Raw genomic sequence first — 17,760 nt, forward strand, 5'->3', positions numbered from 1 at the left:
GCACCTTCACAAGATACTTAACAGTTTTATTTAAAAGTGGCCTACACAGAAGAGCTGAATGTTTTCAAGACCCACGTACACAACAAAAAGATGGTATTGGCACCCCTAAGGAGAACTTTGGCCCCTCAGCTATGGCTAAGTAGTGCTAGAAACACATGGCACTTGTGAGATTATGCATATTTTGGTCCTACAGATAAAAAGCAAACAGTCCAGTGTTGCTTTTCCCTGAGATGTCTGCCTGTAGTGTTACAGCTGACTGCTACTTCCTCAGTCACAGGTTTCTGAATGTTTGCGATCAGTCTGACTAGCTGTGCCTCCCAACGAGAATGCAGCACACATCAGAAAGGTTTGCCTTTTTTGCTATCTCATTACCAGCCTCTTGCTCTGCCCCTGTAGTGCCAGAAGAGTTCTGTTCAAGTATATACTGTTTAAAGCACTTGATCTAGTTTAATTATGTTGAGTGTTCTCATAGTGCTATTTCCTCTAATGTGTGCGTGTGTGGGAGGAGGAATATCCCCCATGTGTTCTGAATTTGTAGTATATTATATTATATATACAATGCATCACTATAGAAAGCTCTGAGGTAGCAGCAGATACGGACGTTGAGTAATTTGAAAGCAGCAGCCTGCAGCAGTCCTTCCCGGAACGAAAAGGTTCAGTATGTGCAGATGGCCAAAACTTAGGTTGGAAGGAGTCCTTTTCTGTCCAATAAAATCTGGTTAAATCCAGTGATAGAATAGGCAGCTGTATGGGGACTGACATTTGCGTAATGCAGGGGAGACTTCTTACAGTGAAACTTGACAGAGCCCTAGAAAGAAAAGAGGTGGAGGTCAGTTGATACTTTGCAGGGTTATGAGCTAGTTTGGCTATTCAGACTGATTACTGCCCTAGTACACAGTACACAAGCAACTGTTAAATATGACTACGGGTAGAGGAAGACCTGCAGGGGTATCCTACAAACTGATTTAAGATCAGTGATTACTGTGAAGAGTATCAATACCACAACTTGCACTGAAGGTAGCTTAAACTCTCAAGATCTGAGTACTTAGTTGGTACTACGTCTTCCTACTTAGAGTAATTGTGACCATGCACAAGTTATACTCTTGCAAGCATGATTTTAGGCAAGCTCAAAAATTTAACAAATGGGAACAAGTTGATCTCTAAATGGAGTGCAACCTCACAGAGAAGCTAGTGTGGGCTGTGGCTTGCTTTTAGTAAATGGCTTTTAATTCTGTCCTGCGCATGAGTAGGAGGTGAAGTACTGGACGGTTGTTCCCTGCCTTCTGCCCTGAAAACCCTCCATCCTAATTAGTCTGCGTGCAGTCATCTGCATGATGTTAATATAGAATTACTGGGATAGGCAGTGCCTTTTTCCATATGGGCACGTTTTCTTGTACCAATTTAGTCTCCCTAAGCAGAAAAAAATACATAGAACATAACAGCAGAGCCCGCATTTGAATCCTTTCCTGTCTGTTTCTGAAGCAGAGCTTTGTTCTGTTTATTCCTATGACAGATTAACAAGCACTTTCATGCTTAGGTCTCTTTTTGGTCGTGTGTCTAGCTTGACCTGTTGATATCAGCATCATGCTTGTATATCTAACCCAGTGGACAAGGGAACACCAGAGCCTGACAGCAGACTTCAAGCCCATACAGTTACAGGATCCTGAACTCACGAGACCTTAGGTGTGCTGCTGACTTGAGGGTGTGAGGTACGTTACCTGTGGGAGAGCTCTAATGGAAGTAATGCCACAGCCAAGGAAGCTGCTTTCTGTCTTGTAGCAGTCGCTCTCCTGAAGTACTTTCAAGCATGCCAGCAGGGACAGGTCTCTCCGGAGTCCCGCTATGGTAACAGGCGCAGCAGCCAGGACGAGGCCAAGAGGCCAGAACTGAATTACTGCACGTAGGGGCCAGGTTGTTTCCAAAGAGCAAAGTGATTTGGCTGACGTTGTAGTGCCAGGAACTGAGAACAGTGGTTTTTCTTCACCCTCATCCAGTTCTGCTGCTGCCAAAGCAGCCATTTCTGCCTGATAAAGAGACACAGAACAGTACTGCTAAACAAGATTCTCCAGCATCTTGAACAAAACTTAAAACTGCAAAGCTAAGAGCCTAAAAAATAGGCCATCATAAAGGATAGGACACCTTTTGGGATGCTTTCCCATTTTATAAAGATAATTAGGAATGAGTTTATTCTGCAGTCTCTAGCTGCCACCCTGCAAGCATTCATCATCTACACTTCAGCTTGAGAAGAGTTTCTGGAGAACTGTCGGTATTGGTTTTGTACAGTTACTTGACAGCGGTAGATTATTTCTCTAACAGTACAAAGCCTCAGTCGCTCAATTTTAATGCTTCCCTGCACCAACGTACTTACTCTCCATTTCCTCCAGCGATGCTTAATAACATTAGCAGCCCTGCGCATCCTTTGGAAGCGATTCTTGGCTAACCAGGAACGAATAGCTGAAGATTTAATTAAAAGAAATGTGAGTACAAAGAATCTCAGCTTCTGTTGCACACAGTGTAAGAGAGAAGTCACTTAAGCTTTCTCCATGCTCACTTAGCATATCCATTCTTCCTCTTTAAGTACCCAGTGTAGCTGAAATGTTACTTGCTGCATTATGCCCAGCCACACCCTCATCAAGTTACCTGCTTGGATGAGGGTTGCAGACCTTCTCTCCTTCTCAAGTTTCTTCTGTTTAAATCTTCTCCAGCAACACTGAATGCAAAATGCTTTCTCGTTCAACACCTCTGTGCGTTTAGCTTCAAGTTGCTCTAGCTGCAATGGGGATACAAGTCTGCAGTTAGTAGTCAGGGACAGATGTTCTTAACCCTTCTACAATCATTTGTTATTTGCTGGAAACCTACACACACATTTCAATGTCCCAAGACTGCTTACATTTTTGAAGTGACAGCATGTCATTAATGCTTTTTAGATATATATAAATTAAAACGAAAAGTGTAAGTATCTGAGGGAGGAAAAAAGAGTATTGTGGGGGGAAAAAGCAGAAGCTCCCAAAGTCACAGTAGCAGCTGGCTTAAAACTAGCTCCACTGAATGGGGGTTCTTTTATGGCTATACCCTTTAGTGTGCAAGCTTTCCAGAAGTGCTTTCTCTGCTTTTGTCAAAAAGAATTTGCTTAGACCTGTAAGAGTAGCCAAGTGTGTGAGCTGAAGCCAGGGAAAGCCGTAACTGAAACTGAGAGGACGCTTGCAGCACTAGGTCTGAGTTCACTCCAGAACTGTTATCCAAGAAATAACATGCTTACCACAGAATTAGCCATAAATACTTTGGTTTTGCCGCAGTACACTGAAGTGTTATCTGATCTCTTCCCTGGTGGCTCAGCAGCAGTTTGTCCCGTAACAACATTCTGAAGTATCTCAAAAATGACAGAACATGATGCTTTGTCATCATCTGTCACTGCAGTCTTGCCTGCAAATGGAGCATTGAAGAGAAGGTATTGCAAAACTTGTAAATCAAGAGCAAGTAACTGTCCTTATACTGACATTTGGCCACTTAGGGGGGTATGCACCTACAACAGGAGTGGAGGAGGTGATGGCTGAGATATTCTAGTTCTAGCTATAAGGGAAACAATGCAACAGCACAGATTTTGCCATATGGTAACAAGTAGAAAGGCAGCTCAGTGTGTTTAAACTAGGATGTAGTTTGGGTGCTAAGGTGTTGTCTTGTTGCCTCCATTGCAGCCTGTTCAGACTAGCACAGATAATGATACTTTGGGCAGATCTAGACAATTAAACAAATTTGGGGAGGACTCAGCTGTTCTTACATTGTTTAAAGTATACTACCTGGAAATGTTAGAAAGCAACAGTGAAGCAATTGAGAATGGATTTGAGCGGCTAAGAAAATCTGATGAAATAACCAAAACCCCAAGCTATTAGTAACAAAGAGCAAAAAGCAAGGTGTTAGACTGATAGTGTTAATGTACTGCATGATGCAGGAATAGAAAACAAATTCTACACAATTCTACAGCTTTTAATAGGGTATCAGAAGCAGCTAAAGGAATCAGGGTCACACACTAAGCAGGAATTTATTGCAGCAGTAAGAGGTTATTATAACTGTTTCTAGGACTTTTTTTTTATTTTTATTTTTTTTATTTTTACATTATGAGACAAACATGTTAGCCAGATTAACCTATTTGGAAATAGAGGTAGACTTAATTCAGACCTGTCCTTGAAAGAGATTGTGTTGCTCAAGGCAATGCTGCATGAGTATTCTGCATGCCCAGTGCCGGAACTTGATGGTCTCTGTATCTTTCCATCCTGGACACTATTTGCTTTTCTGCTGTACTTATTTCTAAGGAGATGAGAGCACTTTAAGGTACTGAAAACAAATATAAACAATTCTTGCTTACAGGAAGACATCTGGTGACTATGAGGCTAGGGTTAGGCTGATAAGGGAAACAAAAGCTTATCCATATGTTTAGGAAATTGTTTTATTTTGTTTGCAGTTTATAACCTGCTGAAGATAAAAAAGGAGTAGTAACCTATCACAATGAGGCATTTCAACTAATGGGTTTCTAATCGATGGAGAAAGATATGGTGTGTAAGTAATTTTCCAGCCTGTACTTCATTACTTCATTCTATTTCAGCAAGGTTAACAGATTTCCAGCCGTTTTACTTAGCTGAAATAGGCTGGTACTTACTGATCTTGTTTTCTACGTTTGCTGGTTACTGAGCAGACCCCAGAAAATGGGATTAATCTGGGAGAGGGAAGGGGTTTGCAGTAACTTGCAATATTAAATGTAACTACCTGATGAGCTCCTTCTTTGAGTGACATGTACCAAAGACATTACCTGGTAGACTGGATTATGTTTTTTAAAGTCCATCCTCTTGTTTAGAAAAAAGAATTGCATATAGAAGTTTGCAAAAGGCAGAAGAAGCAGCAGAATCCAAGTAAGCTAGAAGGTCAGTGTGTTTGGCAAGAAGACAAGGTGGGGAAAAAAAAAGGAAGGAGAAGGAATATAAGCAAAAAGGTAAGTGGTTTTCAAGTTTACTTAAGAGACAGCTCTAAATCAAATTAAATTGGGGGCAAACCCAAACACCATCATAACTAATTTTTCTATTGAAGAGGTACACAGAAAAACAGCAGTAAGATGAAAGATTTGCTGTCTTAAAAAGAGCATGATATATATATGCATTAGGCAAATTAGAAATTGAAATCAATGTAGATAAATTAGGAAAATATTTTCAGACTAATGGTCTTGCTAAGTGCTGAATATAGTAATTGCATCTGATGTATGTAATAGCAACTTGGTGCAGTGATAATTTTATTTTACAGCAGAGGGATTTTCTAAGGAAACGTACCTTTTTTCTTGGCAGTATGATAGTTGCTTTTACCACACACACTGTTTTTATTGTACCCACGTGATCTTCTCAGTATTTCATAGCGTTCAGTGAAACTTTCAAAAGAGATCCTGATAGACAAAAATAGGGTAAATTCTAGGCAAGTATCATTTATTTACTATCTGGTAAATAACCTATCCTTTGAGGGGAAAGAATTGCAGAATGGCTTCAAAATTGCAGCTCATAGACTGCAAATAAAGTGATGCCTGTGTAGTCACCAACGCGAAAGAAACTATAAACTTGCTGAAGAAATTCAGGAGGCTGTCTTTTGCCCAGTAATATACAATTATTTTTGCTTGTAACAAAAACTGGGCAAGAATTATGCTTGTTTATGATAACAGCAAGCCTCACCCTATTGATGCTAAGCTGTCAATAACATGAATAAATATACTTCTGAAATAAATAATATACTGCTAATTGCTATAGAAATTGATTATGCAAGACATTGCCCAAGAAGTTTGGACTTACCTAATAGGGAAGCCTGCTGCACTGATGGTGACGGCTTCAACTATTCCACACGCCTGAAGCTGGCTGAGAACCTGAGACATAAATTGAGTTGGTTTAGGTAGGCAAACACTGTCTTGTTCTTTGTGGAAGCTGCAGTGAAGTGTGCATGGGATGTGCTCAACCCAAGCCACATTCAGCTCAGCTAGTGTGTGCCTGGCATGCCTCACCACACTGCCAGTTAGGGAACAAATGGAGAGGGTGGAAAAGGTGATTACATGGCTGCTGAGTTACTGCACTGTATAACAGCCAGAGGAGGGACAAGGCAGTGCTGATATGGAGGGAAAGTCCACTTTTGCCTTTTCTTGTGGTATCCACGTACCCTGCGTTGACCAAATGCAACAGAACATGGAAACCCAATGTTGATATTTTAACACTAGCATGCGATCAGCAAATTCTCAGTGTGTTTAAAATAAATGCAGCACTGCCTCAGCTGTTTATTTTCCCATCAGAGAAGGTTCTCTAGTTATAGCTTTAGCATCTGCCGTTCTTTTCCCAAAGACGTGCTTGTCAGCTGATCTCATCTAACTTGGCAGCCCTCCCAGACCAGACACCAGAAGAAGCAAGCAAACTTTTATTGTGAGTATGCGCTGTGAGGATATCTGTGTGACCTGGGCAGCCAACAGCCAGATCACCCTTATCTACTTTGCAGACTGCGAAGGCAGCATTTTAAATGACCTACGAGCACTTTGGTAAGAGAATTTCTCACAGAGCAACAAGTAAGTTGAGTCTGAACAAGCTGCTGAGCTTACTGGTGCCATTTCAGAGGCACTATCAATGATTCTGAAAGGACATTTATCTTGGAAGTTGCAAAGGAGAAAAAGCTCTTTTGAAATGTACTTTTGAAGAATTACCTCTTCTCTTTTAAAAGTCAGTGCCTTGCAGTCAGCATTAGGCTTGATGCATCGGATGTAATGTGGTTTGGTGCTATTCAAAATTTGCATGAGATTTTCAAGTGAGCCCTGCAGAAAACAAATACAGGTATAATTAGGAATTCCTCCTCCATAGGTAGTTTTGCTAATCACAGTTCTATAAAAACAAACATTTTTTTTGCAAGAATGGCTCTACAGACTTAGTATTAGCAGAGCTGTTCTTTAAGGACATTTTGAGCGAAAATTCCACTCTATGGATGCTTTTAAAAATTGTTGATAGTAAATTCAGAAAGTTTCCAAAACTGTACCAGGGACAGCAATTGAAGCTAACCCATCAAGAAGAACAAGTAGGAAGAAGCCTAATAAAGGCAGATGCCCAACTGTTAAAGGAAAAGCTAGGGCTGGAGTGACTTAAAACTCTAAACCCAGAGCATATCAGAAGCCTGACACTACTTCAGTTTTACAGCCATCTCATTTAATAACATTTACTGATCTTGGTTCCAACTATATTGCTTTCTCATCTAGTTATTAAGACAGCAGTAGAAAGTAGAAACTTGAATAGAATGTACCTTGAACTTCGACACCACCGTAATAACAGCTGCTCTATTCTGGGTTCTGACATTATTTTGGTTTGTTTCTGTCACAGGAAATAGTTTTTGGAGCAAAGGGTCCTTAGAATTCTGCAAAACATGGATGAGTTCTGGTGGAATGGGGTCCTGCAAACACAAACATGACTCATTAGCATTTGGCCTTATGCAGAAAGCTTTGAAGATTTCAAAAAATTCCACATAAATAAACGGAATAGTATTTCGGATGCCAAGTGTTACTTAACCACAGCTGTAGTTTCAAATCTGACTACATGCATTCATTCATAGTCAGATCTGAGAACAGAAAATAGTTTGGCAAAACATCTAGCAAATCTAGTCAAATGTATGACTGCTCCTAATGTTTTTCTTTTTATACAACTTAAGTGAGCTAGAAATCCAAGGACTAGTTTAATCCCAATTGCGCAGTCTGCAACAAATATTAGAAAGTCTTCCTTTTAAATGAGTTGCTATTTTTTTCCATCACCATAGTATCATTTGCTGTAATTTCTGATTATGAAAAAACTGTTACGGGACTACAGTTTTAGTAGTCTACAGACTATTTCTTTTGTCCTGTGATGGCACAACAAGGCTAAAACTTGAGTTTCGGTGACATCCGTGCTCTTGTTTCTCATAAACTTATCTGATTTTTTTATGAGGCTAAGTGCTATATTTATGGCTATATAAATGCCCTGATGCCATTAACACTTCTGCATTGTCTCAGGAACAGAAGAAGCACTGATTTGGTAATACGTGATCCACTTAATCCTCAGCTGAAAGGTCTGTTAAAAAAGATTTTACTTGTTCCCGTGACCATTCACTGAAAAGCAGACCAAGGACATTATCCAATTCTACAGGGCCTGAATGGTTTATTCGGAGCGAGGTGAGCAAATTCAGTAAACGTTGCTGAATATACACGTTAGTGATGTTTTAATTTAAAATTTCTTTTGGCCTACAAGGTTTTATTTTTAAACAGCTGATTCTGAAAACATCTACCTTGTTTTTCTCCACCATTGCTTCCAGCTGATAGCAGACTTCGCCAGCATAATGTGAAATAATGAAGTTAGGCTTCTTGCTAAATTTGTCTCGACTTAAACATTGATTATCAGACAAGGCTTTCTCAATCCGAGTTTGAAACAGGTCAGGGTTAGAGGATCTATTCAAACGGCATTCCTGCATAACAGACAAGACAAAATTGCAGCATTTTGTATTAGTCAAAACCAGCTGTCTTTAATAATTAAAAGCTAAAACTTTAAATTAAAATCATAGCCATTTTACTTTTAGAATTGCTCTTGGTATGTAAGCCCTGAAATACTGTGGGGAAAAAGATATAATTGAAGCTTCATGTTTGAATCAAAACATCCTGGATCAGTGGAAAAAAAAAATCTGAATAGGACAGAGAAATGTCATGATTGTAATGAGCATGTAGTTTCAAAAGGTAAGTTCTGCAGAAATTTTGTAGCTGGCAAGTTTCATACTAATTTAGCATTCATGTTTTCTTTGGTGGCTTGGGACAGAAGACAGGCAACTAGGCCAGAAGCACTAGGAGTGTAGGTGTCCACTTACCTCATTCAGCAAAGAAAAAATGCTGAGAGGATTGCCCTCGATCAGATCAAGGCAGTTCTGGTTGTCCTGGTAGTTTATGAAAGACCACTGTAGGCCTTCAGCTGCATATTCTTCCTGAAGTAAGAGAGAAACTGGCTGTTGTGCAGCAGAGGGCACTAGAGCTCAAAAAACTGCACGTTTTTTTTTCACAGTTTGATGCAGTTACTGTTTAACAAGTTAATCACAGACTCAGCCTACTTATTCAAAGACCAGTTCATGTTCAGTGGAAATCTTAAGAAAAAAAAAAAAAGCTGAGGATATTTTACCCCAAGTAGCTTTTGATTATGTAGCAGCAGCTCCTATTGGAACAGTTTATTTCATTATTTGGGAAATTTAGATTTATTAGTGAGACCTGAAAAGCTACTTTACAAAGTAAACAGAGGCCAAGACACTAAGACAAATAGACACTAAGCCTCTCCTGGCTGTACTGACTGGTTTTTCCCTTGAAGTGCAAGGAATACACAGAATTCCTTAGACTGGGACACAGCCCTAAACCTGCCATTGTGTGCCAGACTTCACTAACTTGGCTCATTTTAAATAAAGCCTGATCCAAAAGGAAATGGAAAAAGGTATCAGTTGAGGCAGTTTGTACAATATTTATGCCAAATTATGGAACAAACTGTCAGGAGTGCTTAACAAGCAGAAGCCCTGGACAGTTATTTTAAAAGTCTCCTGCCAAGAGCTTGCTCAGCATAGCCACTAATGGCATTCAGATGGTTTGGGACACAGCCAGATCAAGAGAGGTAAGAGGGCAGGCAGGCATTGGCAGGAGTGCTACAAACAGAGGTCGTGAATTAGTTTCAAGGCAAGTAACCGTGTGCTTGAACTTGGTTTCCGTCTTCACTGACCATTAACCCCTGGCATACTAACGAAGGTAGGTGGGGGGAAAAAAAGAAAAAGCATATGAAAGCACAAATTATGGGCAAAGAGGTGCTATTGTCCTCAATAAATTGATATAACTATGCTGTGAGGCAGAAGGTGCCATCATGTTGGTGCCATTAAGAAAACAGTTTCCCAGATTCCAGTTAATGGCAAAGATCATTGGGGTAATGCATGTGTAATGTGGAGGAATTCAACCAGGACAGGAGTACATCTATTAGAGAAGCACTCCAGGTCTGGCAGGGGCTTTGTAGCCCTCAGAGCACTCAGATGAGACCTTGAATTAGCAGTGCATGCCCAGTTAGATAAGTGACTGTAATGTATTTAGCATGGAACAGATACCTTCTCTGTTGTGAAAGACAAGTCTTGTACTTTCTCATTGAAGAAAAAAGCTGATGTGCAATGTTTTTGACCTTAAAGGCACTGGAATGACAACTGGGTTTATGGAGCTGTTCTCCCGTGGCAGAAGGCTTCCACAAGGTACCACGTACCAGTGATGTTCAGATTACAAGACTCTGTTGGGTTCTCTGTGCTGGCACTAAGTCCAGGTCTAGAAACTTTATACTTAGTGAATGGTTATGATGCTGTTTGACATTTGCTCTTAGTGGAATGTTACCTGTTGTGCTTTCAGATAGTGTGCTACGAAGTGCTGCTGCAGTTTCTCATTGGCATAGTTAATACAAAGCTGTTCCAAGTTGTTTTCAGGAAAGGCTTCAAAACCGTAAACATCCAACAAACCTAGGAAGAATATGGTGAGCTAGTGCGTTTTGGTCTAGGAGTAGGTTGAAGGACTTATGGTTAAACTCAGTTAAACCAGGGATGAATAACCGTACCTATGAAGCTGGTCCATGCTGATGTATCTGCATAAATGCTTTCGTTGATGACCGAAACAAGCCATTCAAACAATCTGCAGACAATGACAACTGGATTAGTTGGAAAAGAGCTTGCTTTTCTTACTGATCCAGCAAGAAAGTTATGACACGCTGCCTGGCTGACGTTAAATAGCAGTTCTCTGAAAATCTATTAGATACTGCAGCTATGTCAGTATCTGTGACTGAATCAAGGGCGTCTCAGGAGGGAAAGGCAGAGTTATACTACTGTTGTGTCCAAGCAAAAGCCAGAGAAAGTAAGTCTCCTTGGCCTCCCTGTTCCCTCACAAAAATTAAATGGATTGGCACAGCAGCGTGGCCTTACTTAGCGTAGATCACTTTGGCGAGGCAGTCTCTCCTAGTCTCACATTCTGCTCTAGAGCATGGCTTCTTGAAGACTTGCTGTTGTTTTCCAGCAGTTATTGTTCGAATTCGTAATGATTCCAGTAGCTCCTCAACCGGTATCTTCAGCAAGTCCCCAGTGATCTTCACAAAATCTTATTCAGGCAAAAAAAAAAAAGTTGGAAGATTATCTGGAGTGTCAAATGAATGCAGCCCCTTTAAAGTTATGGAAGGTCTAGAGCTGATACCACAAAATAGCACTTCTGTGAACTCACTAACTTAAATGTGGGATTTTGGATCTTTTTTACCCAAACCCAGAAGAAGGTACTCTGTAGAGTACGGCATGCTTGTTGCCTCACCTTTGATTTTGTCTTCTAGTTCACAAGGCTGAGATTCATCCAATGGGTTAGAAAATTGAATATTCCCGAGATGGAGAAGGCCTGACAACACCTGCAATATAATCAAGCACTGAGTTTTCTAAAACACAGCTCTTCCTCCAAGGCAGCATCCTCTTAGCCTTGCCCTTGGCACATGAACAGGGCGAGTCAAAATATTTCTACACACAAAAAAAAGCAAATAGATTCCAAGCTTCTACAGTAATTCCTAGTGCTGCACTACTGAAGGAAAAGCTCACAGGTGCAGGCTTTTACTTAAAAACTAATATTTGGTTATGCAACATCACGTGTAGCTGCAGGCTCGCCAGGCGATATTGTTGCATCTAATACCAAACAACCCATGCTCTGGACACTGATACGGATTTACTTCTGTAGAAATCCCACGCTAAAAAGACATTCCAAACATCATTGTCAGCCTCGTGGTGACCATGCATTGTACCTGACCTTGAAAATATTGTTCTGCGTGGAGCGGTCAATGCCCAAGTGAAACATTGCATCCCTGGTCACCTCGAAGCAGTCCTCTGAAAAGCCAAACAGGTGTTATTCAAAAGGAAGCCATGCATGCAGGCATGCAGAACACTCTCCACCACGTCCAGTTTAGCTGGAATTGTCAGAGGAGATCAAGAAAGCCAGACACTCTTTAGGTAAATCCCAGAGGACGATCTGGAGAACCAAGTCACTGGCTTAGTACCAACTCTGTGGGGCTTGGAAGTTAGGCAGCAGGTTGCTGAAGCACATCCAAAGATGAGACAGTTTCTAAACATAACCACAGAGTGATGCAAATTCGCGAGGCCAGAAACCACTATTTCAAGTCAGGTGAAAACCATTGACAGTGCAAACTAGAACATAAAACCAAATCACATTAATGCTGGTGGCTTTGCAAAATGTCTGTTGAGGCTAGACCAGGAGCCTGTTGGCTGATCAACCTGGGTCATGGGATTTAATGGGACAGATGCATTTTCGCCTGCCTTCCTTCAAAGTTACAGCTGTTATTAAGGGCCAGTCTGTGGAATTGATCTTTACCATCTAAATTTCTTTCAGAGTTTGGCAGCCAGCGGTAGTCAGCCCCTTCTGGAAGGTTCCATTCCAGCCTCTCCTCTGCAGTGGCACCTTTTGTGATCTGGAGACAGAAAACAAGGTAATGACTGGATTCTGCCTTTGGTATTTATATCTCACAGACAAGGAAGAATAAGGGACTGGGGATATGATTTAATTTGGAAGCATGGCAGACAGGTGAACTGTTTGGAAGCTGCAACTGTGCTAAATCTGGTGATTTCATACCCACTGTTTGTCAGAAATATCTAGCAAAATTCATTGAACACACCTGATAAAAAATATGAAAGTTTCTCTCATTGGGGGCCTGATAAGCAACTCTTGTCTTCTCCAAAAGGAAAGTCTGAATGGAGGCACTGCTCAGATGGTGGAATCTAGAGGCAAAGAGGGGGAAAAAAAAGAAGCAAAGATTTTAACAAAGTTCCCTCACCATTTGATAAGTGTTCTATTGTCACAATACAGACTGACTAGGAATGCCCTGCAGTCCACCTTCAGTTCTGTGCAAGTTTAACGTAATAGTTTATTCAGAGTTCTTAAATGAATCTCTGTTTTTCCATTTCTCTTTTAGATATCAGGATGAGCGCTAGCAGAAAAAAAAATAAATAATAATATAAACTGCCAGCAAATGAAAATATTGATAAAGACATTGAATATTCTCTGGCAGACTTTAGAAATAGGTTTGTAAAAACTTAAAGAAAGAAGACAGTAGATAAGCTTTTAAAACGGTAATTATTACCTGTCTAACTGAAGCTGGATATATTTTCCAAAACGGCTACTGTTATTATTCCGCAGGGTACATGCATTTCCTGTGAAATTACCAGTGACACAGCATAATCAGAGTGGCATAATATATAATCATATACAGCATAATCAGAGTGGTTTTACTCTTCTGTGCGGGGCATATAGACATTAAGGGGGATTTCTATACAGTTCCAGTATTTGAAGAGTTTGTCTTTTAAGGAGACAAACGAGAGGTAGTTTAGACTTGTATATTAACAAAGAAAATGCCCACCGTGGCCACTACTTGTCTTTGCTGTTAAAAAAAAGCTACTTTTACCAAATGCTTCCATGACGGGGTTGGAATCCAACACTCTCTTCTCTATCCTTTCCACAGTTTCATTGTCTTTTGGGGAAGTAACTGAAGCAGCAACAGAAGCATAAAATTTCATAAGGCAGCGAGATGTCCAGGTCTGCAAGAGACAGACTTGACAGTAGGCCTTTGTTTTTTACTGTTATTAGTTATGTCAGTGAGTGAAACAGTGCTAGCTTCCAAAAACACAGCTGGCGGTGATGCTGGAGAGTAACTATGTCAGGTTTATAGCTCTAGTTCAGCAGAAACTTTCTGTGCATATCCTTATGTGCAACAGACACACTTAAATCCTATTGAAGTGCTTTGCTGAACAGCAGTTTTACTGAGATGTAACCATCTGGAAGCTCAGCTAGAATTAATAGCTAGTACCTTAACATGAATTGAATGTGAATGGACTTTGAGTCATTAACATTCAGCAAATCGTTTTGTTCTCAGGTTTAAAAATATCCTCAGTTATTTTGCAGAATAGGAATGGATCATTACAGAAGGGCTTAGGATAGGATCTGAAGTTTCCTACCTCTTTTAAGTCTTTATATAGGGTTTGCTGAGATAATAGCTTCCTAACAGACTAAGCTGAGACTTTAACTCAGGTGCGATTCCTATCAAATGATTCAAATATAGCCCTTCCAGAAGTGACAGATGTTACCTAGAGAGTAGTTATATTAAGTCTATTTGATTGCAGTGATCACTTAATGCTTTATGCATATTTCAAGAGAATCTTGCTAGAGCAGACTGGCTACATGCTCTTGTCAGAATTTTTTTTTCTTCTTCTTTGCTTGCTCACTGAAATACTTTGCACCACAAATCACTACCAAATTTCAAAGCATAAAAACAATGTCAGGACAATAGAAAAAAATCTCCTTACCTTTCCAGCACCACTTTCTCCACTAACAATTATGGACTGGTTTATGGGGTCTATCTGGCTTTGAACATTTCTGTAGGTTTGTTCAGCCACTGCAAAGATGTGAGGTTTTAAATCCTGGCAGTAAAACAGAATATTCATGTTTAAGAGAACAGTAATTACACAGTTCTACAGCAATGGGCAGCAAAGGTCTTCACACATTTATCTGAAAATAGTACTGCTCTTTTAGTAGAACTCGTATTTCAGTAGAAATGGGTTTTATCCTTTAGAATTATTTTGCTCATGTAGAGATTTTGAAGAACTTGAAATCTGGGTTCTGCAGGAGGACAATTATTTCAAACATAAGGATTACCTGGGGGCGAACTGCAACATGGTACTCTCTCATAAGCTCGGGTGAATAGAGGCAGGAGATAGGCTGAAATGGGTTTAAAGCCACCAGGCTGCAGCCAGCATTTGTATAAAACAAGTTTACAGTATATCTTGCTTGAAGACATTTCAGAACTGAAAGATACACCTTCTATTAGTGTCTTTTGAAAAGTATATTCAACTCTTCCTGTTCTTATTTGTAACAAAAATCTTCAGAAATGTTATCTATTATGTTTAACAGAGAATGAGAAGGTGATCGAGAAAGATCTGTAGAAATAATATAAATAAAAATGCCTTTAAAAGTTGCCCTTGATTTTAAAAAGTTTAAGGGATGTTAACTCTTCAATTAATTAAATCCTGTGCTTTTATGAGGTTTTGCACCGTAAGTCCTAGAAAAAAGAGCTGTTCATTTGCAGAACAGATAGAGGCAATAATTCCCCATCTACCCTAGGAGCAGGTCTTAGCTTGTCTCAACAGGGCTTTTAAAAGTCAAATGAGAAATTTACTTTTCAAAACTAATTTCATGGGCATGTTTTGAATCTAAGTCAGAGCCTTGTTTTCTGATAAGTTCACATAAACCACAACTGTAATCACAAGGTCATCCAAGAGTCCTTCAACAGCATGAAGTCTCAACCACAACCCCATGCCACCTGAAGCAACAACACAAACATGAGTTCTGCAGGCAGAACTTGCTGAGAGATCGGTATGGCTTAACTACAACAACAGTATTGAAAAAGAAAAATTCAACCAAGTCAAACATGACTCAGTTAATTTTAATAGGCTTTGGATATTTAACTACTGTGTTCAGGATAATATGAACGTGGCGAGAACGCTAATGATAGGTATTGGCAGACACCAGGGAAAGTGACTCCTCAGGAGATGCCGCTCCTGGCTGGCTGCTTACCTGTTGTCATTGTCACTGGATTAACTTTTGTTAGGTCATCAAAAAGATGCAGCTTCTCTTCATCACTGAGAAAAGCTCTAACCTCTTCTTCAAATGATTCACTGAGGTCATTCTGGATGATGGAATCTTCTTTTTGGCCATTTACCTAGAGAGGATGTTAGGTCAGCACCAGTCCAAGGCAGAATACAGCTGGACTTTCACCTCATCCCCCACAGGTTATAGCTTTTCTACTGCTTCCATATAACAGAAGTTCATGGTCACCAAGAATCATAAGTTAGTATGTTTGAGCTCCTGTTCCTCCCAGTTTGAAAGCAATATCCTCCCCCTGCATCAATGCTTCCCATGGTGTAGTCTGTTTTTAGAAAGTGTTATCTGGCATGTGAGAGCTGGCAGGCTGACAACGCTGTTTGTAGGTTGAATTCATTGCTGGCAACTCTGGCTGTAAGCAAAGGCACTCGGAAAGAACGTGCCCTTAATCTCACACTATCCAGCACTAGCAAACGTCCGGGTCATTCAGCACAAATACACTTGTACAGTGTTTTTAATGGTGTATTTCTAAGCCCATGAATGTCATGCATTCAATGCAGGCACTGCCTTGGTCAGAGGGAAGCAGGAAGGACTAGCTGCAGAGGTGAAGGCAGAGCTAAAAGCTACAGCGGTCTAACACAACAGCAGTTTTCCTGGGAGAGACCTTCATTTGTACAGCAGAGATTGAGAGCCCCAAGACTGAAGTTGCAGAGTGCATGCACTGCAGCCAGAGGAGAGAAACAGTAGCATTTTAAGAGGTGAAGACTATTAGTTGAAGATTTGACCCCTTTGAATCACTGAAAGTATTTAAATCTTAGCCTCTGGGCTCCTGTGTCCTTGACAGAATTACTTGGAAGGACACATTTGCTGCTGAAACGTAATGGAAAACTTAGACAGAAGAGATTTCAGGTCCTGCTTGTTATTTTGGGGCTAGAAGGGAAAAGACACCAGTCCTGGTTTTTACATTCTGGATATTCTTTTACTGTTCCCCTTCTCCTTGACAGAAGCTCCTTCAAAGTAACCCTACTCATTTGTATTTAATAGCATAACTATGCAATTCTTTACAAGTTAACCAAGTTAATGAACAGTATCACATTGTTTATGCACAACAAGTGCTAAATTCAGTTAGCAGCATTCTCACTACATGAGCTAAGCTCATTAACAAAAAGGAAAATATACCACAAAACCTCATTAACACATTTCTAAAAAAAAAAGCAAGAATAACATACTCATTTAGGAGCATTATTATCTTTTGCAGACAGCATAAGATATTAATTTCCAGTAACAGAAAATTTTACATATCAAGGAAAAAAAAAAGTGTAGCAACGCAGTTAAGCTTTGCTATCAAAGTGATTTCTGTTGTTCTCCTCTGAATGAGCATTAGAAGCTTGCAGCTTTCACGGAGAACAGACACAGCTATGAAATACCCCATGGACAAGATGCGTTTCTGCCAATTGCCCATTCTTCCTCTGCCTTCTCACGTGCTCGCTGTATTATTCTGGCACCAAACAAGTTCTTAAGGAGCCTATCGTGACGCTGATATTGCAAGACCTGAGAAGGAGCTGCTTTCTGTTCACCTCCACCCTTTTTCTCAACATCGTTCAAGAAGAAATGGTGATTGCTTAGCCAGAAGAAAAACAGTTTTTGAAAATATGGCTTGTGACAGCTCCACTGCACAGCTCATGCGTTGGTTCATTCTGCTGAAGAGCTTCCCTTCAGGATATATGCTTGCTGTAAGTATTAATGCTTGCCCCATTAATGCTAATGGCATACCAAAAATCTCATCTTGGTGTCAGCAGCACAGCTCAAACCCACGTGGTTAATACATCCAGCCGAGCTCCTGAACTAGGAGTGAATAAGCGTTAGCAGTTACCTAATCTTAACTGGCCGGAAACAAGCCAGCATTCCTATTCCTGCAGTAAAAAATTAATTAGCCAACACGATTCCTGGTTTCCTCGTTACCTGCTTGGGCATCTCGGCTCCTACAGCGCGGCGCTGCGGCTGTGCCCGCCCAGCCCTCGGGAAGGCGGCGGCGTTGGGATGCGGGGGCCTCG

General features: G+C 40.5%; 1 protein-coding gene across 4 annotated transcripts; it reads right to left on the reverse strand.

The window, feature by feature from the left end:
- Positions 1-9: 9 nt before the first annotated feature.
- On the reverse strand, positions 10-17,723 carry MYO19 (myosin XIX). 4 transcript variants are annotated; one of them, XM_032200808.1, is made up of 24 exons: positions 17,669-17,723; positions 15,680-15,824; positions 14,762-14,910; positions 14,413-14,526; positions 13,515-13,647; positions 13,194-13,263; positions 12,729-12,831; positions 12,428-12,524; positions 11,849-11,925; positions 11,369-11,459; positions 10,993-11,164; positions 10,632-10,705; positions 10,415-10,536; positions 8,881-8,994; positions 8,311-8,487; positions 7,300-7,446; positions 6,713-6,820; positions 5,823-5,893; positions 5,316-5,425; positions 3,260-3,423; positions 2,641-2,770; positions 2,369-2,454; positions 1,719-2,024; positions 10-808 (listed from the first exon to the last, which is right to left on the reverse strand). In XM_032200808.1, the coding sequence occupies exons 1-24, from the start codon at positions 17,678-17,680 to the stop codon at positions 680-682; spliced, it is 2,901 nt and encodes a 966-aa protein (XP_032056699.1). In that variant the 5' UTR covers positions 17,681-17,723; the 3' UTR covers positions 10-679. The 4 variants fall into 4 exon arrangements, with proteins under 4 accessions (XP_032056699.1, XP_032056700.1, XP_032056702.1 ...); XM_032200811.1 differs by lacking the exons at positions 10-808; positions 1,719-2,024; positions 2,369-2,454; positions 2,641-2,770 and adding an exon at positions 4,805-4,909 and having other exon boundaries at positions 3,372-3,423; XM_032200809.1 differs by lacking the exons at positions 10-808; positions 1,719-2,024; positions 2,369-2,454; positions 2,641-2,770 and having other exon boundaries at positions 3,359-4,305.
- Between the last annotated feature and the right edge of the window lie 37 nt (positions 17,724-17,760).

The sequence above is a fragment of the Aythya fuligula genome, chromosome 20, assembly GCF_009819795.1.
Source record: "Aythya fuligula isolate bAytFul2 chromosome 20, bAytFul2.pri, whole genome shotgun sequence".
Lineage (NCBI taxonomy): Eukaryota > Metazoa > Chordata > Aves > Anseriformes > Anatidae > Aythya > Aythya fuligula.

Coding starts and splice junctions, on each gene's coding strand:
- MYO19 (XM_032200808.1), bottom strand. Junction 7,447..8,310: donor CAATGGTGGAGAAAAACAAG/GTAGATGTTTTC, acceptor TTGTGTTTGCAG/GACCCCATTCCACCAGAACT. Junction 2,455..2,640: donor TGCAACCCTCATCCAAGCAG/GTAACTTGATGA, acceptor TTAAATCTTCAG/CTATTCGTTCCTGGTTAGCC.